The 22,435-nt window shown below is 54.2% G+C and overlaps 1 protein-coding gene across 8 annotated transcripts in view; it reads left to right on the plus strand.

The window, feature by feature from the left end:
• WSCD2 (WSC domain sialate O sulfotransferase 2) overlaps positions 1 to 22,435 on the plus strand; it is a 117,353-nt gene that overhangs the window by 42,280 nt on the left and 52,638 nt on the right. For 5 of the 8 annotated variants that reach the window (XM_086681877.1, XM_086681869.1, XM_086681875.1 and 2 more), the window contains exon 2: positions 18,820 to 19,702. In XM_086681877.1, the coding sequence (XP_086538003.1) occupies positions 19,324 to 19,702 (379 nt within the window). In that variant the 5' untranslated portion in view covers positions 18,820 to 19,323. Of the gene's footprint in view, positions 1 to 882; positions 1,124 to 13,300; positions 13,455 to 18,819; positions 19,703 to 22,435 lie in introns of those variants that run through there. The other 3 variants (XM_086681872.1, XM_086681871.1, XM_086681874.1) reach the window with 2 other exon arrangements.

Raw genomic sequence — 22,435 nt, forward strand, 5'->3', positions numbered from 1 at the left:
AGAGTTTGGGACAGTGGGAGGGGGAGGAGGACCATGATCTCTGTTAATCTCCTCATTTTACAGATAGGGGAACGGATGACCAGAGAGGTTAGGCACCCTGCCCGACGCCACACAGCAAGTCGGTGGCAGAGGTCATCTGGCTGCGGTCTTTGCTCATGACCACTTGCTAGTGGTGCATTATGGCACCTAGTCATCCCAACAGTCTTAAAATTATTTCTATTTAAAGATGAGGAAACAGGATCAGAGAGGCTAAGTCACTTGTCTAGCAGCAAGTGGCAGAAGTGATTACCCCCCCACACACACAAATTCACATCCATCAGGAACCTCAGAATTGAGCCTTTTGTGGAAATAGGTGTCATGAGTTGAGGTGCAGTCCTACCGGAATCGGGTGGGTCCCAACCCAGTGACCGGTGCCCTTATGAGAAAACAGACACAGACACCCAGAGGGAACACACGTGAAGGTGGAGACAGAGACATTCGATTGATGCGTCTGTGAGCCCACGAACGCCAGAGATTGCCAGAACCCACCAGAAGTTAGGAGACAGGCACGGAACGGATGCTCCCTCAGAACCTCCGGAAGGAACCAGCCCTTCCGACAGCTTGATTGTGGACTTCTGGCCCCCAGGTCTATGAGAAGATACGTTTCTGTTGTATTAAGCCCCCTAGTTGGGTTATTTCTTATTTGGAAAATATTCCAGACGCGATAGGCTTGTCGCCCCTTCACATTAAAAACCCCAGCTGGTTCCAGGGAGCTGTCAGCATGTGCCCTCCTCCTGTCCGCGGACCCTCCCGGTGGCCCGTGGCAGCTGCCCAGCCTCAGCCGCGCCACAGGCTGCGGGCTATGAGAAAGGCCGCTGTGGCTGTGGTTCAACTGTGCATCCCGTCTGCTGCTTGCATTGTGAGCTCTTGCAAATTACTGTTTTCAGTTGAAAAGAGGTTCCAGAGAGCTCTTCAGCTGCTCAGCAGGAGCCGTGGATGCTCTTGAATTAACGAGGAGAAACGGAACCTTCTATGACGGATGGCCTGGACCCCCCGCCCCCTTTGTCCTGGCCCTTGGTCAGGCTTGGGAGGGACGGTGGGGCCTCTCCGTGGTTCCCAGAAGAGCGGTTTCAGCTGAGACCAGGTCAGAGTCGCCTGTGTTCGGTGTGTCTGTTTGGAAGGGGCCAGGGGATGCTGAATTAGGCGATGTAGTTTCCAGGGGGTCAGCTGGCTTCTGACGCCGATTCAGAGGGGCCCGAGGGGCCTCTTACCCAACGCGGCAGCCTGTCATTGGTCAGCACACACAGCGGACCTTCATTTGATGCGGCCAAATGGGCAGGAGGCCATTGAGGAGTAGCTGGCTGCTGGCTCACTGTGTGTGTGTGTGTGTGTGTGTGTGTGTGTGTGTGGTGGGGACTGTCTGGGATTTGAACACGCTTGCCCTGTTGGTTGATCTGATGCAAACTCCCCTCTATCTCTGGTTTCCACCTTAGCTGGGGCCATTCTCCCCTAAGCCTATTTGCACACCCATCCCACCAATATTTATTGTGCACAGGCTGTTTTCCAGACCTTTCCAGACCTGTTTTCCAGGCCTTTCCAGAAAGGCCCTTTACAGCATTGTCTCATTTAATCATTACAGAAACCCTGGGCTGCATTATTGTCATTGTCCCCATTTTACAGATGACGAAATCAAGGCTTGGTCTCTCGCCCCAGCTCACAGAGCTGGTAAGTGGCCAAGCGGCGTTCGGATGCTGGTCTGTCTTACACCCAAGTCCACGCTCCTGACCGTATTCATCTTGGGAGGGTCTCTGCGTTTTGACCACTGAGCTGAGTTGGAGGGATAAAAGCAGATTTAATTCAAGACCGTGGTAACAAGGGGCAGAGAGACCGAGGGATGGCACAGCCCCACCCCGAACACGGCAGGGCGAGCGGGGACGTACAGCTGAGCCCAGGGTCGGGGCGGGGGGGTGGTCAGTGGATAGAAGACTAGGAAACATCGGGAACAAGGCAGGATTCTGGCTAACCTGACCCAACAGGATTCGTGCTGAAGGCGGGTCAGGTGATCAGATGTTACCTGGGGGATGGGGTCGGGGGGGGGGGGCCCCGGCATTGAAGGTGATCAGGTATGGGGGCTGGGGATTCTGCTCAACTCACTTGACCGGATTCTTGCTAAAATTGGACAATGCAGAGATGCCCACTTGAAGACAAGTTCAGGGAAGGCTGAGTAGAGCTTCGCTAAGCAGAGAATCTTTGTCACTATTTATTCCCCGTCTTGTCCTTAAAAAAAACAATGAAGGCTGCAGCTGCCTTAAGTGGAGTTGGATAATTAAGACGTTGGGCTCTGGTGTCAGACATGTCTAGGCTCAAACCCTGGCTCTACCAGCCGCTAGCTGAGTGCCTCAGTTTCCATACCTGTAAAATGGAGACTGTCACAGACCTCCGTCCTGGGGCTGGGTGCGGTAATGTGGGAACAGCCTGGCACAAGGTTCAAATCCACACGCGGTGGCTGGAGTCTGATTACCGGACAGCGTCCTCCAAACCAAGGCAGCTGGGGACTATCAACGTCACTCTTTCTGCCACGGTCAGCCCATCCCGCTGATGGCTTTGAGCCTCTAAAACGCGACTGTGTCGAGGGGCGCCTGGGGGGTTCAGTCAGTTAAGCGTCCGACTTCGGCTCAGGTCATGATCTCGCGGTTCGTGAGTTCAAGCCCCGCGTCAGGCTCTGTGCTGATGGCTCAGAGCCTGGAGCCTGCTTCGGATTCTGTGTCTCCTTCTCTCTCTGCCCCTCCCCCACTGGCACCCTGTCTCTCTCTCCAAAATAAACAAACATGATAAAATACCAATGCGTCGGGCACTGTGGAAAGAGTCAGGGATACAGAGGTGAGAAAGATAGAGTCAATTCTGTCTTCAGGTGGCTCTTGGAAGGTAGAGGGATACTGAGCTGGGCTTGCGTGTGTGAATCGTTGCCTGGAGACATTTGACAGTGGAGACATTTTTTAAGTTTATTTTTATTTTTGCGAGAGAGAGAGCGAGCGAGTGGGGAAAGGGCAGAGAGACAGGGGGCACAGAGGATCCGAAGCAGGCTCCGCACCGACAGCAGAGAGCCCGACGCGGGGCTGAAACCCACGAACTGTGAGTTCATGGCCGGAGCTGAAGTTGGACGCTTGACCGACTGAGCCACCCGGGCGCCCCCAGGAGACCGTTTTGATTGTCATGACTGATGGAGGGGGTGCTCGTAGGCAGAAGTCTGCCAGGGTGCTTGTAAATATCCTGCAGTGCACGGGTAGCCCCCCTCAACGGCGAATCATCCCAGCCCCGGATGTCAGTAACGCCAAGGTTGAGAAGCGCAGGGGCGGGCACCAGTGAGCGCGGTGAGCACTCCTGTCACCCCTGCGCAGAGACCCCAGGGCTCCGTGGGACCCGGAGGAAGCACGTGCCTGAACCACCCTCCTTCAGCCTGCCCTCACCCATCAGCGGCTTCCAGCCAGATAATCAGACCTCCCCACGTTTCATAGGATCCGGTCCGCGGAGCAAATGCAGAAACAAACCCCTGGGCAAATGTGTTTTCTATGTAAACCCAGCAGGGGGTGGCAGCGGCCTGGGGAGAAAGTACCCTATGGCTGCTCCTTCTCAGAGCAAAAATAACCCTGACTGTTCCTGCTCTTGGAGCCCAGCAGGCCAGGAGAGGAGGGTCACGAGGGGACCCAGGTGCTCATGGGAGCTGTCCCGGCCCCCCCCCCCAGCCACCCCCTCCCTCCAGGTGAGCACCCAGGAGCCGGGGATGAGAAGAGAGCAGGTGTTGGTTTTCTTGGAAGCATCCCTTCCTTCGTCGCTCGGCCGGCATAGCAGGAAAAAAGCAGGTTTTTGAGTATAATTTACCTACAGTAAAATTCACCCAGTGAATACGTTTCAACAAGTGTACTCGGCCGTGGAACCACCTGCAGAACGGAGATATACAGGCATCCGTCACCCCTCAAAATCCCTCTGTGCCTCGCCTGTTTCCCCCCCTCCCCCCACCCTCCAAGACTTTAAAAGCTAAAAAATAAGGTCGTCTGTCCTCTTCCTGACGGCAGAGGCCGCCTCTTCAGGGGTGGGTCCACAGCACCTGGCACGCAATAGATATGCAATAAATGTTTGCCGAATGGAGAAATAAAACCACCCTCCGCCCCGCCACAGGGGTCTGGGGGAGACTATCGGGCTCCCGTGGATCAGAGCAGAGGTGGTTTGAGGTGATGAAGGAGAAGTTTTCCCCTGGAGATGATGCATCTGTGAACTTTTTGCAGGATAGACTCTCACCTTAGAGGGATCCCCGGGTTCGGGTCAGGACTGCGGGGCACATCTTGGCTTGGCAGGTGGCTGGCACGCAGTGAGTGCTTGTTGAAGGAATGAGTGAGTGAATTGTAGTTTGAATGGGGGTGGGGGGGCGGTCATCAGTAAGGAGGAGCCAGAAGACATTTTGGGCAGTCTTTGTTTTTGTGCTTTCCAGGGGAGAAACTGAAGGCACAGAGAGGGTAAACCACTTGCCTTGGGACACACAGTCATAGAACGAGCTTGACAGGTTGGAGCAGGAATAGGAAAGGGAACGAGAGACAGACATGAATCTTTACCTCGTGCCTGCACCAGGCTAGGAGTTTCAGACACGAGCTCCCTCCAACCTTCACAGCCCCCCCCCCCCCCCCCGGGAGCAGCCCTGTCATTTGCAGGGCCTCATGCAAAGTGCAAATGCTTCCCTGCTCGGTAATTGTTACGAATTCCAAGACCTCGGCAGCAGAGCATGAAACCAAGTGCGGGGTCCCCCACGGGACCCCACAGGTAGCACACCCAGGGAAAGGGCCCTGTGACCACGTCATTTACAGGCAAGGAAACCCCAGCTCAGACAGGCTGCCCATTTCATCCAGGACACCACGCCTGTCTTCCGGTGTCCAGATTCGAACCCACGGGCTTCAGTGGTCATCAGCTTTATTCGCTGAGTGTGCTAGCCTTGCCCCTGAGCCCCCAGGGCTGAGCGCCTGAGTGCCCTGACGTGCTGTCCAGCGCTCTGGGCAGGGAGGAGAGGAGCTTCCCTGCCCCCCCCCCCCTCCCGGCCGCCTGGCTGATGCTGCAGCCTTGAGCACACAGCCAGCTCCCCTGCCTCCTTCTCCCTCCCAGGATGTAAGGAGACAGACCTTCCTCCCTCCTCCCCAGGGAAGATTTATTCCTGGGGGTGCGTGGGTGGATGCGTGTTTGGGGGGGGTGTTTGTCTAAATTTAAAGACATCATGACAGCAACAGCCTATTAATGTTGAGACTGGTGAGGTCTCTCCTTTAGAAGAATCACGAATAAGTTGACAGCAGGAGCCGCCTCCGGTTCTAACTTCTGCGCCCCAGGTGCGCCTCGCCCTGCTCCTTGCCTGCCGTTCTCTGGCAGCTGAGGGTAATAATAGGGGCCGGGGGTGAAGGCGTGCACTTGGCCTGAAGAGCGCTGGCTGCGGGATGTATGGAATTGTATGGAATTGTCGAATCACTGTATCACACACCTGAAACTAATGTTAACACTGTATGCTAACTAGCTGGAAGAATAATGACAATAGTGAGGCTCGTCTTCTGGTGCCAGATGCCCATGGGGGACCCTGAGAAGTGGCATAGTTGTGCATTTTATAGATTGGGAAGACGGAGGTTCAGAGAGGGGCCTGCCCTGCCGTGGTCTTGAGTTATGAACTGACAAGGAGGGTTTCAGTGACTCCAGTATGTTCCAGAACCCATGCACCCTCCGGCGAGCCTTGGCTGCCTATGTTGATTCAAACGCGAAGTTAACAGTAGTTGCGATCCTGTTGAGATCCAGCGGTGTGCCTGGCCCTGGCCTAAGCATTTTACATGCGTTACTTGGAAGAATCCTTCAAACGGTCCATGCCGCGGGGATCCACCATTCTCATCCCAGTTTATGGATGAGGAGCCTACAGCTTAAGAGTCATAAGTGGCTTCCTCCCCTTCTCAGAGCTCGTGATAGAGCCAAGATACCAAGTCAAGTCTCGGTGACCTCAAAACTCCTGCACCCTCCGTCTGTTTCTTTAAACCACGGCCAGTAGTGGAGAAAGAGAAGACAGGCAAAATGACACACACACACACACACACACACACACACACACACACACACACAATCACTCCTACACCTACTCTGCAAGAGGTAATGTCTTTATGTACATTGGTGAGTTTCCATCCAGCTGTTTTTCTCTGCCGAAGGGAACATTCTTGCCCCAGGCAAGCTGACCTTTGGTGTTCTGTAATCGCCGAGCAATTTAGAGATGCCTGGAAATGTATAATTCATGCGCACATCTTTCATCCTGGTCACTGGAAGGCAGCGAGGCATGGCTGTCTCCCGGGGAGAATTTCAACCTTGGCACGGGAGGAGGAGATTGGGGTCTTTGGGGCTCAGAAGGGAATTTCAGAATCTGAGAACCTACCAACGTTGAAGCCGACCCTGGTATCCCAGCACAGGATGTCAGGTGCAGGGGGCGCGGGGGATCCTGGCAGGGAACGTTACAGTCCATCTTACGACAGAGCACTGGGGTAAAATCTTAGAATTGAGCTCCGGAACCAGAGACTACACTCTGTAAATCTGGAGTCCGAGGGGTCCAGGGGTGGTGTTCTGGTCCACTCCTCTGTTCTTTTGGCAATCCCAGGGGATAAGAAACCAGGTTTGGTCAGGATGAGAAGCTTTGGTTTCCGGCTTTAGCTGCAACCCGCAACGTGTTTGGGCAGGTCTCTAGTGTCTGCTGTCTCTCGTCCGTGAGTTGGGTTGAAGCGTCCCTGCCATGTGCCGTGAATGGGGATGGAGAAATAGGGGTGTGTGCATATGTGCGTGTGCCGTGAGGGCAGGTGACGGGCGTGGGGACGTACGTGTTCATGCACGCGTGCGTCTCTGGTGATGTGTGTGCTCCCATGCCGCCTCTGGATGGTATCCAGAGGGTGAACCAGGGGGCTGAAGTACTCGTCAGTTTCTGGCAGCAGTTACCCTCGTGGGAGGGGACGTCTCTCTGTTGGATGCCAGCAGTGTCCTTGGGTCACTGAAGGACATGGTGAAGATACCACCGGGGTCTGAGGACCCCTGTGGCTTCTAGAAGGGGCTCATTGCCCTCATTCCCAGCTGAGGGGGCACCAGCTTGCTGAGCAGACTCTGCAGAGAAAAGCCTTCTGGACACTCCGGCCTGCAGAGGTCAGAGGATGGTCCTGTAGTCAGAGGCACTGACACGTGGATGATATGACTAAGGTTCTGGAGTTGGACAGGCCCGGGGTCGAGTCTTACTGTGCCACTCACCCCTCTGCTTTCTGGCCGGTTGACTGACCCCCTCCCCCACCTTGATGGCTCATCTGTAAAGTGAGAAGAAAGCCAGCCTGCCAGATAGCCACTGGGGAGGCTCAGTGACACGGGGTCGTTGGGAGGGCCCGGCACACAGTAGGTGCACAGTAAGTAGTAATTTGTCCATTTTCCTTCTTTCCCAGGGAGGGCGTCAAGGCTCATGGCCGGGGTTCAGGAGGCCTGGGTCTGGGAAGAGTCACTGGTTGACTCCACCGCCCCCTTTGGGCCTCAGTTTCCCTATCTGTCAATGAGGAAAGTGGCCTGGGGATTGTGAAGGGTCTTTCCTCCAGCTCTGATGGACTGTGAGCCCCCATTTTAATTCTGCTCTGAGGACTAGGGGGTAGGTGCTCTGCGAGGGAAGAGAACTTGGGGCTGGGGGCTCAGAGACCACCCCCCCACGGACACACAGACACACAGACACATCTACATACACGCCTGCATGCACATACACACATACATACATACAGAGACACAGACTTACAAACATACACACACCTACACACATATATATACACACCTATTACAGACATACACACACACATATGCACCTGCACAGCCACAGGCATGCACACACTGACATGTGCGTGCGCACACACACACACACACACACACACACACACACACACACACACTGGCTTGGGAAGAAAGACTGGGCTGGAGGATTTGGGGGTGAGAGCCAGGGTTCTTGCAGGGGAAACCCTGGTGAAAAATTCCTCTCGGGAAGAGTTGCTAACGGAAGCCGTCAAGGTTCCTAAATTAGAGTTTAATTCTGCCTTGGCCAGTGTGGAGCCAGCAAGTGTCGATTGGCTGATGGTGGGGATGGGGGTGGGGAGGGGGCAGCAGGGAGAGAGGTGTGTGCATGGGGAAGAGAGCTGCAGGCCAGCAGGTGTGGGCTGGGAACCGGTGTGGCCCTCGCCTGGCTGTGTGACCCCGGGGCCACCCTTCAACCTCTCTGAGCCTCTGGTTCCTCATCTGTAAACTGTCAGACTAGCAGTAACTGGTTCTGAGGATCCTTTGACCTCTACTATGGGAACATAATAACAATAGTAGTAATAGTACGAGCTGCAACTTCTAGAACCTTCACTTGGGTTCAGGGCCACGGGAGGCATTGCACACGGATGGGGGTCATTTCATTTGAATTTCTTTGGGCCTCAGTTTCCCCTTCTGGAAAAGGAGACTGTTTGCTAGGCCGAGGATCTCCAGACTTCCTTCCAACCCATTGTCACCTCCTCTTCGAGCTTTGGGGACGGGCCTGAGCCTTTCTCCCCTGTGATCTCCACCGTCAGCCTCCATTGCCGATAAAGATCAAGGTTGACAGACCTTTCTGTAAGGAGCTAGACCGTAAATATTAATAGACTTTGGGGGTCGCATGCTGGCTGCTGCTGCTTGTCTTTCTTCCTCTTTGTGACCCTTTAAAATATAAAAGCCATTCTTCACTCTAGGGCTGACAAAAACAGGCCAGGAGCCAGTTTGGCCAAGGTCAGAGTTTGCCAACCTCTGATAGTGACGAATGTTCTCACCTCATCCAAGTGATTGCCATCCTGTATGGTGTCAGGTCAAGCCCTGAGCCTGCCCTTCTGGTCAGAGTTTTCCCCTGAGCCCCACCTAGAAGGAAATTCTAGAGCCACCACCGACCGATCCCCGCTAAGGGCCAGGACCTCGGCCTGCTCTCAGCTCTGCTAGTCAACAAACACTCCTTGACTGTGGCTCAGCCTTGGAGAGCCACTGGGTCATTGGCCGTAGCCCCCTGGGACAGGAGGGTCCTTAGAGGCCTCCTCCTCCACCTCCTCGCTGGTCCAGCGGGTGAAACAGGCGTGGGTGACAGTGTAATTCAGAAAGGCCCCTGTGGGGTGGGGTCCACACACTCCCTAGCCCCTGCCTCCCTCCCCCTTCTGGGATGTGCTGGGCCCTGTACGACCTCCTGCCTTGCACCGTGTCCTCTCTGCCTGTGACCGTCTTGCCCCAGATCTTCCCGTGGCTGCCCCCTTTCTGGTTTTTTTCAGTTCCGTGCTCCAATGCCGCCTTCCCAGTGGGTCCTTCTGCACCCACCGTGTCCAAAGTTGCCCCCCTCCCATGCTTTTCTCCATCACTGGGGCTTTCCAGTAATTCCAACGAACCTACAGCGAGAAAGGCACTTGCCGCTAGGATCCAGTATGCACACACACACCTGAACCCAAGGGTTCACAAAATAACACTTCTCCTTCGCTGCATGTGAGTCAGTAAGGGTTCACTCTGTTCCCTCCATGCCTTCCCTTCCCTCCCCTCCCCTCCTTTCCCCTGCTCTCCTTCTTTCTCCCTATTCTCTGATACCCCCTGTAGGTCTGCCCCTGTGGGTAAACATTCTGCCCAGAACCACCAGAGCCATCCATTATCTCCCCCAGACAATTAGCAACCTATTAAGGAACTCTATGCAAATGTGCACTAATTGACCTGCGACAGAGCATCTCCTGGAGGAGAAGGATGACTCCAGATGGCTTAATGATAGGAATTTAGGGCCTTTCTTTAGAAGTCCCTCTTGGGGAGGAAAGTGATCTGGGCTCCGAGAGGGCCTGCCAGCTGTCTGTCTGATGGGGAGGCCAGGGGATCAGGCTCCTTTCATCAAACCATTGGAGGAGAAGAGCTGTCATTTCACCTCTTACCCCTCCTCCCCAACTCCGTCCCTTCCTGCAGCTCAGCTCGGTCCCCCAACCCCGGAGTTTTTCAACATTCATTTATTTTTGGGACAGAGAGAGACAGAGCATGAACGGGGGAGGGGCAGAGAGAGGGAGACACAGAATCCGAAACAGGGTCCAGGCTCTGAGCCGTCAGCCCAGAGCCCGACGCGGGGCTCGAACTCACGGACCGCGAGATCGTGACCTGGCTGAAGTCGGACGCTTAACCGACTGCGCCACCCAGGCGCCCCCCCCAACCCCGGAGTTTTAATGGCTCGTTGACATCTGCTCTTCTGGGTCCCGCCTTTTCAGGTGTATGACCGCGACCCCCGTTTTTAATAGACTTTTTAAAGCAGTTTTAGGTTCACAGCAAAATGGAGCGGAAAGTCGAGGGATTTCCCATAAACCCCCCTCCCCGCCCCCGCACAGCCACCCCCACCGTCAGCGTCCGCGCCAGAGCGGGGGCGTTGGCGGACCTACGCCGACACGTCATTATCACCCGAAGTCCATCGTTGACATGTGGGTTCCCTCCTGGTGGTGGACATGCTTTGAGTCTGGGCACATTTACGGTGACGTGTCTCCACCATTACGGTATCATGCAGGATATTCCCCTGCCCTGAAAATCCTGTGCTCCCCCTCTCCATCCTTCCCCCACCCCAACCCTTGGCAGCCAGTCATCTTTTTACTGTCTCTGTAGTCTTGCCTTTTCCAGAATGTCCTGTAGCTGGAATCCTGCAGAATATAGCCTCTTCAGGCTGGCATCTTTCACTTGAGTAATCTGCGCATAAGGTTCCTCCGTGTTTTTTCATGGCTTGGTAGCTCGATTTGTAGCACCAAATAATACTCCGTTGTCCACGTGTACTACAGTTTATTTCTCCATTTACCCCCGGGAGGACATCTTGGTTGATTCCGTGTTTGGGCAATTAATGAGCAAAGCTGCTGTAAGCCGCTGTGTGCAGGTTTTTGTGTGGACCTAAGGGTTCAACTCCTTTGGGTAGATTCCAAGAGCATGATTGTTGGATCGTAGGGTAAGATGGTAGGAGTATATTTAGTTTTGTATGGTTGCCCTTTGAAGACTACCTTCAGCTCTTATTGAGTCCCTGCTGTATACCCAGCACCGTAGTAAGAAAAGTGCTCAGGTTTTGTCATTCAGTGACATCTCAGTCTCATTCAGAGACGTTTGACCCTGGGAGGCCGGCCCTTGGCCCTCCGTGGGTCAGGAACTCCAGACTTTCTCAGCTCCTCTGCCTCGGTCTCTGTGCTCATCTGTTTTCCTCTCTTTGCTCTTTCTTTGGCCATGTGATGACGGCTTCTAGTCTAAGTGACGGGCAGAGATAGTCATGTTTCAAATCCCAACTCCATGTTCCGGGGCGGGGGGAGGATGTATTGATGGATCAGTTTTATATCTGAGTTCCCCTGTGGTCACCAGCAGTGCCCGTGGGCACGTTGTGCGGTACAAACATGGCCCCTGGGGCTGCCTCCATGAGCAGGGGGTAGAGGCCACTCACTAGACGGGCCCCCCCCAAATGTGTCCTTCACGCCGACCTTGGGTGGTCAAGATGCACCACAGCCAAGTCACTGAACCTTCATCCTTTTCTGAGACGAAGTCTGGGCAAATGGATTGTTGTGAGAAGGGGTGGCGGATGGTTTGTTGAGCTGGCCAGAGTTGGGGGGTAGAGTATCACCATCTGTTGAACAACCGTTATGGGTCTCCGCAGAATGCAGGCTCTGGAGCCGGACTGCCCGGGTGTGAACTTTGTTCCGCTGCTCTCTGGCTGTGTGACCTCACCACAGGTGCCTTAACCTTCCTAAACCTCCGTTTTCTCATCTGTAATCGGGGGCTAACAAAGGAGACCTCTCTTTTAGGTTATAAGGATGAAACAAATTGTGTCTCGAACAGTGCCTGACACACAGTAGGTGCTTAGTACATACTAGCATGTGCTATTATTGTGGTGCTGTGTATTTTACACACGTTAGCTCATATAACCCTCAGACCTTTCTAGCCAGCGGGGGGAGATCGGTCGTATTTTGCAGATGAGGAAACTGAGTCTCGGAGAAGCCACTTGCCGAAGATCCCAGCCGCCGTGTAGCTGGGGCAGGTTCAAACCAGAAATGTCCGACCCTCGGTCTGACCCCTTCCTGTGGCTCCTCCCTGGTGGTTTCTCTTCACTGTGGCGCAGCCTGATTTCTCTGCAACAAGTGAAGGTGGCCATAAAGTTTGCCCGTGGAACAGGAGGCACTGGAGTCATTTACCCGGGGAAACGAAATTTTAATATTTATTTTTAATGGGCCCCATATGCTCCTTTTGATTTTTTTATTTAATTACATCATGGCAGATGGCTGGGTGTTAAAGGCCATTAAGCTAATGGCACTTTGCCTTCTCGTTTATTTTTCTTGAATTTGGGGAAAGGTGAATGATAATGGACACGGATGGTGAGCTGTGGATGCCGGGTGGTGGCGGGTGAGTCCCTGTCCTCGGACCGGAAGGGAGGAAGTGTGGGGGCTCTGGGGCTCCTCCTGGCGGCCGGGTGAGTGTGCGGAAGGCAGCACATGCTTGGGTTTTAGGAGGCCGGAGCAAGGTTTCCCCTGTGGGCGCACACACAGATGTGCAGAGTCTTGGACACGATAATCCCACTTTTTTGGCCCCCAGAGCAACTCTGTATGTGCTGACTGAAGTACCCGTCACACCTTTGCACAGGGTGGGCCAGGCACTGGGGAGAACGACACCGAGGGTCCATCACGGACGCAATGGTGTCATTATATTCTGGACACGGGTGAGGGGACGGGTGTGTCCCAGAGGGGGTCCACGGAACACCATGTAGGGGTGTGAAGTTCTTCCCCGGGGTTAGTTGGGTTAATAAAATTCTAGATTCCTAAAGACCGTGACCACAAGGTCGTCATTTATAATGGTATTTCTTGGGCTGTTTTGTAACTTCTTTCACTTGCCAAGGGGCTGGTCCTGGAGCAAGAAGGATGAGAAGGAAGTTTGATGAAAGGAGTTGAACTTTGAGTAAACTACCTGGAGAAGCAGTGTTTGAGGGACGGTTTTCCACGTCCCCAAGCTCGGGAAGGATCCTTCCATCGAGGCTGGGATTCAGCTGAGAGGCGGAGTGGGTAAGGGGCTCTAGCTGTTCAGGGGGTCCACACGGTGTGGGCCACTGCATCACAACATTGAGATTTCGACAGTCTTGCCCTTGAATCCCTGCTCTTGTCTCGCAAGCCGTGTGCTTGGACCAGTCCCTTCGTCTCTCTGAGCCGTGGCTGCCTCATCCGCAAAATGGGTGTGATCGTAACTGCGTCTCATCATTATTGAGCGGTCCTGTATTGCTTTCCAGGAATCTGGACAAAGATCTACCTATAGGAGGTTCATCGTAGCATTACTTATTTATGAGGGAGGAAAACTGGAAATATCTCATAGGCCTACCGACAAGGAAAAGCTTGAATGAATCACAATATATTCCAAGTAGCTGACACACACACTAATCATTGGTAAGTAGTTTATTTCCGAGGCGGAGGGCATACTGACTCCTTTCCTTCCCTGAGTGGGGAAGAGAGACGGGGAAGGGAAGAAGCCAAAGGGGTGCTCCAGTCCGCCACCGCTGAGAGTGACTGAGGCTGAATCCCTCTGGGGAAAGTGAGGGAACCTGGCATCCACACGGCCCGACATTTCACTTCTCCTGTCGCAGGGGCGAGGGGGCCCGGGGCGGTTACCCACCCAACTCCCATTGTTCCTTCCAAGTGGCATCTGGGAGTTGAGTCTATGGGTGGGGCGCACACAAAATCTGTGAAAGATCTACCCAACGATTGGCAAAACCAAAAAAGGCTGACGGTGTTGAGCCACGATGCCGATCTGGAAGAACAGGAACGCCCGTAGGCTACTGGGGGGAGTTGGTCACTGCAGCCCTTTGGAAAACACACCAGCATTCCTTAGGGCAGTCGTGAGATGTTCACACAGCAGGCCCTAGGAACGCCTCTCCCGGGTATAGGTGCACCCTGCGTTGCTTGTACACAGGCGTCAGGAGACGACAGGGTTGAGTGTGGCAGCAGCTGGGGAGGGGAATTCATTCTACCCCAGCCATACAGGCTAAGAACCGATGACGGAGAAGCCCTGTGAAGGACAATAGGGTCCCTCTACCAGTAAAACAAAATGGGTGCTGGGCACACAAAACCATACACGTTCCCTACGCGTTATTACCGTTAAGAGGTAACGCTTCGGTGAAACGCGCGTAGTCCCCACACAAGCCCTACGAGACAAGTAGGACTGTTTCCCCCATTCTACGGATGGGGAGACTGAGGCACAGAGAGGTTAGTAAGCAGCTCACAGGGTTCTAGAGGGGATTAAATGGCACGGTGGAAATAAGGCACGGTGCCTGGCACATAGTAAACGCTCAACAACAGACACTGCTGATTTCCGACGTCCCCATTAGGCCAGCGCTAAAATTTCGTCTCTGGTCTGGGCTCCCAGTCGCTTGAAGATCCCCAGGGGTGTGTCCCCTGCCCAGAAGTGTGGAGAAACCCAAACTTGACAAACCTGGTTTCTGGGGAGCTATTTCTTGGAGAGGCTTGGATGGTCACCGGGGTCAACTGAGGCCCTCAAGTCAAGTTCAGGGGGCTGAAGAGAGAGGGAGGGCGGGCCCCCTGCTCAGGCTCACGGACTTCTGGCCAGACCCACCTGCCCCTGCCATCTGGAAGGACAAGCTCCACGGCCCCTCCCAGGGGCCCCGGGGGCCACGGGGCCGGCTCACCTCCTGTCTTCCCTTCCCACAGGGCAGCTCTGCCCCGCCAGTTATTTTCTTCGCAACTCAACACCAGAAGTTCATTCTGGTGCTAAAAATAGGCTGTGTTTAGACGCTGCGAGGCTCCGGCTGGAAACACGAACCGCAGTAACCAAATGCTGCCATTCCTGCAGAGGGGGGACGTCTTGCCCTCACGGTGGTGGAAACCCCCGCCAGCCCTGGGAGGGAGGCAGGGGAGGGATCGGGTCATCCGCCACATTGAGTAGATGGGGAAACTGAGGCTCAGGGGGTTGTCATGCAAAATGGAGAGGGATGGAGACTGATCGCTCATAGCACCAACTCCAGGCCTCTGGGGTGGGCATCTCACCGGACCCTCCCAGGGCCCCAGCAGGAAGACTGTGGTCGGCTCACAAGAGAAGAGTGGAGCTCACAGAGCCGCGGGCCCCTGCCCGGCTGAAGAGAGAGGGAGGGCGGGCCCCCTGCTCAGGCTCATGGATTTCTGTAAGGCTTCCTGTAAGTGACAGGACAGGATGCTGACGGGATTATGGCTTCCAACGTGTAACAGGCAAGTGGAGACGGGGAGGTGGAGGCCAACACGTGCCGCCTTCCCCGGGGGCATTGTCCATGTGCCATCTGTGGGCTGGGGAGAGCCATTGCTCTCACAGGTTGCTGGGAGGGAGGAGTTTGTGAGAACGTGTTTGTAAAGTCTTTGAATGCAGCGTCCGGCATATAGTAGGTGTTCAATAAATGGCCGTTCATTTCATTTCCGCATTCGCTTTGGGGTTAGGATTTCTGTCTAGAGAGAGAGAAAGAGACAGACAGAGGCTTGGGGATGGGGAGAGGATGGCAGAGGGTGGTGAGAAGCAGAGAAGTCTTTGGGGTTCCCTTGGGGAGGGGGGGCTGTGGCTCATCGGGGCCCCCTGAACTCCAGGACCACCCAGAGCTGTGAAACGAAAGGTACTCCCTTCACAGAGCCCTGAGTGTCATTCTCTGAGGCTGTCACCAGTGTTGTGGTGACAGGGTTTAGGTTTAAGCCCCCAGGGGAGGTCAGTCCCCTGACTCTTCTCATTTCCTGCACCTCTTGAGGACCTGCTGTGTGCCAGATGCTGGGGCTAACACGGAGAGAGAACAGACTGGACGCCCCCACCCCCATGTTGCCCAGGTTCCAGGGTGTTCTCCCTCCGGGTGCCCTCCCTCCCAGCACTGGCAGGTGGCGTGGGTGGCTCAAATCAGCACCGCCCCCCTGTCCCCTGGAGGAGCCCCCCTCCCCACAGTCCCTTCCCGGATGGGTCCCCTTCACTCCCCACACCACCAATGCCTCTGTCTCTTTCTGTTCCCTGCCAGCTTCTAATGAGCTCATTATCCTCTTAAAACCCATTTGGCACCCACTTAGAGAAAAGATGTGTTGAAATAGAAAAGAACAAGAAGGGAACAACAAAAAAGGACTAGACCCAGAAATATCCTCAGAGAGACAAAAAGCCACAGGGAACACAACAGCCAGGATCTCTGCCGTCTCCACGGCAGCAAATGAGCTGCTGCGGCAAATGCCTTTGAAGGCTGCTCACATGTGCCCTTGAGAGGAGTGGGGTTAGGGGGTGCTTTTCTTGAGCACCTACTGTGTGCCAGGCACTCTTCCTACATTTTTAAGTGCAGCCCTCCCAGCAAATATATTTGGGGGGAGGTGTCTTGATTCTTACACCCACGTTACAGGTGAGGATCTTCATGAGAACAGGTGTCTTGACCCAGTCCCACAAGCCGGCAGGTGGAAGAGGCGGGATCTGAACCCAGGTCAGTCCACCTCCAAAGCCTATGCCCTCGTCTGCTTCTGGAAGGGCTGGTGTCCTTCTGCCCATCCCCATGATGGCTGCTGGCTTTTTCTCACCCTGGCCCAGCTGCAGAAACATCTGGCGTGTGTGTGATCTCCACGGAATACCATGGGTCACCACCCACTGCCTGGTTTAAAGTATCAGTGTGACCTTGGAACTTCAGTGGTTCCGCATGCACGCAGATAGAACATAGTCCAGACTCCTGGACTTGGCATTCAAGTCCCCCCCCCCCCCCCCCGCCAACTCTGTGGCCCTGGGTAAATTACTTAATCTCTCTGAGCCTCGTTTCTCTCCTCTGTAAAACGGTTACAGATCTCCCTCGTAGAAATGTTGCAAGGATTCAGAGTATGTATGTGTTCAGAGCAATGTCGGCCCTGTGAAGTGCTCAGTAAACATTAGCTATTAATTGCTGTTCTGTATCTTCTACATCTACTACAGGATTTAGCACGATCTAGTGCAGTGATTTCGTACAGTGGTGGTTTAGAGTTGCTATCTCCCTCGGCGGACTCTGAATTCTCTGAAAGGGGGACTCTGGATTATTTATTTCGGTATCCCCAAGCACACACAGTAGGCAAGCAATGCACATTTTTGAACGGATGGAAGGATGGGTAGGTGGATGAGTGGATTAATGAACAGACGAATGGTGGATGGATGGACGGGCAGGTGGATTGATGGATGGGTGAAGGAATGGACAGTGGATGGATGGATAGATTGTGACTTGATGGGTGGGCAGGTGGACTGATGGATGGGTTAAAGCGGTGGACAGATAGACGGAGCGATGGAGAAACGGGTTGTTTGACCCCACAAAAATTTGGAGCTGTTTTTTTTTTTTTCACTTATCTATTCCAAGTGCCTAGCACAATAACTGCATAGTAGGTGCTTAGCACTTAGTACCTGAATGAATGGGATGGCGTATGGACTACTGATGGCATCTCCCCTGAACCACAGTTAAACTCCCGTGCCACTGTCTGCATTCCGGAGGGGCTGTTACCATTCAGATCAGCCATTGGCTGCCAGTTAGTCCTGTACATTGGCCAAGACTGTCACGAGGCCCCCTGCTGGTGATAACATGAAATCGCACCAGCCAAAAGGAGTATTCGGTTTTCTGATTCGTATTCTGTTTTCCTCCTGGCTGATGATCCTTAACGTTTACTCATAAAGCAGTGCCCTCGGCCCTCCGTGCCCGTCACCATGACCTGAGGACACCTTGTTACACCTGTAGACTTCCCCTTCTACCAGAAATCTGGGCTGGAGAGGTCCAGAATCTTCGTAGTTAACCAGGTTCTCAGGTGATCATGCATCAGATGCTCCGTGGACCACACCCTGAGGGGCCCTGTCAGACAGTGAGCAGTGTCCCTGGGAGGCCGTGGAGGCGGGCTGCTGCTTCAGAGCCTATCTCTGAATCCCCACGTGATATCTAGTCCGTGTAGGACAAAAGCCGGGTCAAAAACGCAGTGATTAAGAGCTGTGGTTTTGCATTTGGACTGTCCTGGGTTCAATTCCCAAGTCGACCTGTGGGACAGACCTGTGAGGCTGTGCGGCCTCAGGTTCCTCATCTGTGAAGTGGGGAAATTGTTCCTCCCCTAGGAACCCTGGGAAGACCACGTGAGCTAACGCATGTAGGGGGCTCGGCACAGAGCTGGGCGGACTGTAGATGCTAAATAAATGCCGAGTGATGGCTATGTCGCTAAATCAGATTTCTTTTCCTTTTCTTCCTTGGGTAGAGGAGAGGGGCTATGGCTTTGATCTCTCCCACTGGAATGTGAGCCCCGGGAAGGAAGGGACTTGGTTTCTCTGGTTCACGGCTTTATGTCCGGCACTTAGGACAGTACCTGCTACATAGTGGGGTGCTCGCTAAGCATTTGCTGGAACAACAGCAACAAAAAAGAATGAATTTGATCTGGTTCCGAATCAGCCAGGTCCAGCAGGCAATTCAGCAGGGACCCTAGGAAGTACTTTTTAGGCTTAAAATAGTTCACGTATCAGTGTACGTTTGACAGACATAGGAAATGTGGGCCCTAAGGACTTGAGCTTGTCCGAGGTAAAGTGTGTCCGAAAATGAGGGCCCAGGAGGAGACAGGCCCCCAAATTCCCACTTTGGCTTACAGAAAAAGGCAGGTGTTCTAGAAGACCCGGGACTGGGCCTCCATCCAAGCACTTGCTGGGTGCTTCAGGCCATTGGTTCCCTCCCTTCCTCGGGGCTCTGCATTCGCGGGGAGAAGGCTTAAGAACGCTTTGAGCTCTGGCCTCCGTGAGGAGGCTTCTTAAGCCCGTGTCCGTGCTGTTTTGCAGGCGGCAGTCCTGAGCCCTAATGCGTGAGCAGATGGAAACCCGGCAGCCTCCGTTTCCACGAGGTGGATGCACCGAGCGTGGCCCCCAGCTGGGAAAGGGGCCAGAAAATGGCCCTCGGTGAAAGAATCCAGCCCTGACAGGCCGGAAGAGCCAAGAAAAGGTGCAAAGTGAGCTGCGGTGCTGGTGACCGACAGAATCCTCCTGCGACTGCCATTATCCAAGTTCTCTGGGAGCTTTCTGACGTGAGGAACAAGATATAGGAAAATGGGACTGACTCCTGGGTGTGGGGTCCCTTCTGTGGCTCCAGGAAGCTCACCTTGACCTCAGGAGGGCTCCATTCTCTTGGCATCAGCCAAGCATCACCTTTGCGGAAGGAATAAGACTGCAGACCCCCAGGGGTTCCATCCCGAAGGGAAGCTTCGGGAACGCAGCCCCCCTCCATCCCCTTCCTGAAACCCCCCCCGCCAGCCAAGCCCCAGCGAGCCAGTCCGGAATGATCCTGCTATGGCCAAGCTCTGGTTCAAATTCCAGCGGTACTTCCGCAGGAAGCCTGTGCGTTTCTTTACCTTCCTGGTGCTCTACCTGACGGCCGGGAGCCTGGTCTTCCTTCACTCTGGCTTCGTGGGCCAGCCCGCCATCTCCCAGAGCCAGGCCAGCCCCGCTGCGGGGGTCCAGGCCGAAGGCGCTGAGCTGCCCTTCTTGGGTGACCTGCATCTGGGCAGAGGCTTCCGGGACACGGGTGAAGCCTCGAACATTGCCCGCAGGTACGGACCCTGGTTCAAGGGCAAGGACGGGAGCGAGAGGGCCAAGCTGGGTGACTACGGTGGAGCCTGGAGCCGAGCCCTCAAGGGGAGGATCGTCCGGGAGAAGGAGGAGGAGCGAGGTAAGAGGGGCAGACAGGGAAGGTGGCCAAGGGGAAGGGAGGGGGTGAGAAGAATACAGTGACCGCCACCAGGCTTCAGTGTTGAATAGGAACCGGCTGCCATATAGTCACGGCTGTAGACATGCCCGGGGGTTCGCTCTCGTCCCCATTTCAGAGGAGAAATTTGAAGCCCAGAGAAATAGCTTGCCCAAGGTCACACAGCTTGTAAACAGCCAGGCGTGGACTTGAACCCTACATCTGCCAGAGTTCAAAGTCTGACATTTCCTCGCAGCCTTTTTTAGTCTTGTTAAATAAATACACATGGACATTAAAACAGCATCTACTGAGCACTTACGATGTGCCAGGTACTTAAGCACTTTAATGTGTATTGAATTGTTACCACAACTCTGTAGAAGGTGCTGTTATTCCCATTTTAAGGATGAGGAAACCAAGGCACCAAGAGCCCACGGTGACATAGCTAGTCAGTGACATTGCCCGTGAGAAGGCTCAGGAACTCTGTGAGCTCTGGCTTCCACGGCATGCCGTGGCTCTGCTGTACCGTGTTGCCTGTCGGCCCATCTTGACGGATCTCTTGGTGATGGCAGTTGGAGGGCATCGTTGCCCTGGAGGTATTTCCTCGCATTTTCTTAGCCTTTCAGTCGAAAAAGGCTTTCTTCTGTGAGCGCGTTACCTTACTCGGTTTCCACTATACCTCATGAACAAGGGGTGTGACCCTCCACCCAGGTAACAGATGTGGAAACTGAGGCTTGGTGAAGGGAGACACTTGCCCAGGGCCGTACAGCCGGGGAGAGGCACATCTGGCCTGAACGCTTGGCCCCTGGACCGCCTTCCAGAGTCTGCCGACGTCCACCCGGCTGACCAGCATGCGGGGGAGGAGCCCGCAACCCTGCAGTTCTGGAGATGAACACACATGGCATGTTTTGGGAATCCAGGCCAGATGGTTTGGGAGGATCCAGCACCAATCAGGACAGAAGGAAAACCTCCCCAGCCTTTGTGTTCCCTGCCATATATCACACTTCTGCTGTGATTCAGCTCATGGAAAACCCCTTCTTCCGCCATGGAAGGAAGCAGGATTAGTGGCAGGGACTCACACAGGGGAGCACGTTCCCCGGCTTCGGTCCCACCCTGTACTGGGCTCAGGAGCCATCCAGGGGACCCCACCTTCCCACGCTCGGGGATCTCCTAGAATTCTGCTTCTTTAAGAACCCGGCGTTCACAGGGAGGTGGAAGAGAGTGTGGGACGTGGCAGAACAGATTGGGGGACTTGGATTCATGTTCCACTTCTGTCCCAACCAGCCATGTGGCCCAGGCAAATAGTTTCACTTTCTCATGACTCAGTTTTGCTGTTTGTCAAATGGGGATAACGACCCCTCCCTTCTGGGCGTCTCCTGAGAGCTCACTGGGACACTGGTTAGGAAAGTACCCAGCACAGTGCTTGGCACGTTTTGGGTCTTAGAGGTGATCAGGAAGTCCTCGTGGATCTGCTGGCGGGAGGGACCCCATCTTCTCGGTCCAGGTGAGGTACGAGGTGCTACACAGAATGGAGAAATTGTGAAGTGGCTTCGCTTCACCCACCCAGCTGTGTCTCTCCCTAGCCACTCTGAACTCCTAGTAGTTTACAAATCCCAAAGTTTGTCACAAGCCTGCACCTTAGGATATGCTATTACCCCACCTAGGATAAACTCCAGAGCCCCCTGTTATGGCCACCGCTCCAAACTTACCTCGTAGGGCTCTGCACGCCACCACCACCCCCCACCCCCCGCCACCCACACCACCACACCCTGCCCCACTGTCCTTCTTGCCATTCACTGAATGTGCCAAGCCTGTTCCTACCATAGGGTCTTTGTATAACCAGTTTCTTCTATCTGGGATGCTCTTCTTCCGTATCCTTGCATGGCTCCCTTCCTCCCTTCCTTTGGGTCCCTAGTCAAACCTCGCCTTCCGAGAGAGGCCTTCCTAACTAAAACAGCCCCACTTTGTACCTGGTCACAACCATATTTCCTGGTTTTATTTTTGTCACAGACCTTACCATCATATGAAAGCGTCTTGTTTATGTGTTTCTTCCTTGTTTGTAGTCTGCCTCCCCTACCAGACTGTCAGTGCCATGAGGGCAGAAACGTTGCCTCTCCTATTTCCCCCATGCTCTTCATTCAGCACCAGGGACAGCACCCGGCACAGAGCCAGTGCTCAATAAATACTTGTCTCAATACTTGTGGAATGAAGGAATGATGGGATGGACACATGAATGAATGACCCTTCCTCTGTCTGGAGTGCCTCCAAGGGTCAACGCCACTCTTCCTTCCCCTCTCAGCTTAGCTCGCCTCCAGGAAATTGTCCCTGACCCCCCCACCCAGTATGGTCCCTATCAGGGCCATTAGGTGAATGGTGATCACCTGTGCTTTTGAGGTCCCGGATGGAGTGGGAGTTCCTTGTGGTGCATCGATAACCAACAACACTCACAACACTTCCCATTTGTTGTGAGAATACACTGCCACAGCCACTTCTACCAGAAATGACTGCCATTTCTTGAACACCTACTCTACGCCAGCCGCTGTCCTGTTTGCTCTTCACGTATTTGAATGGAAGGATCTATGGAAAATGCTTATCGCATCTCCTGGTTCATGATTCTAGGTCACTTAATAGTGACCTGGTAGTGAGTTACTATCAGTAGAAGTATAATAGCTACTGTCTATTGAGTGATCATTATGGGCTGGACCATGTTGTAAGAGCTTC

This window comes from Puma concolor, chromosome D3 (genome assembly GCF_028749965.1).
Source record: "Puma concolor isolate L17-30 chromosome D3, mPumCon1.1.hap2, whole genome shotgun sequence".
NCBI lineage: Eukaryota > Metazoa > Chordata > Mammalia > Carnivora > Felidae > Puma > Puma concolor.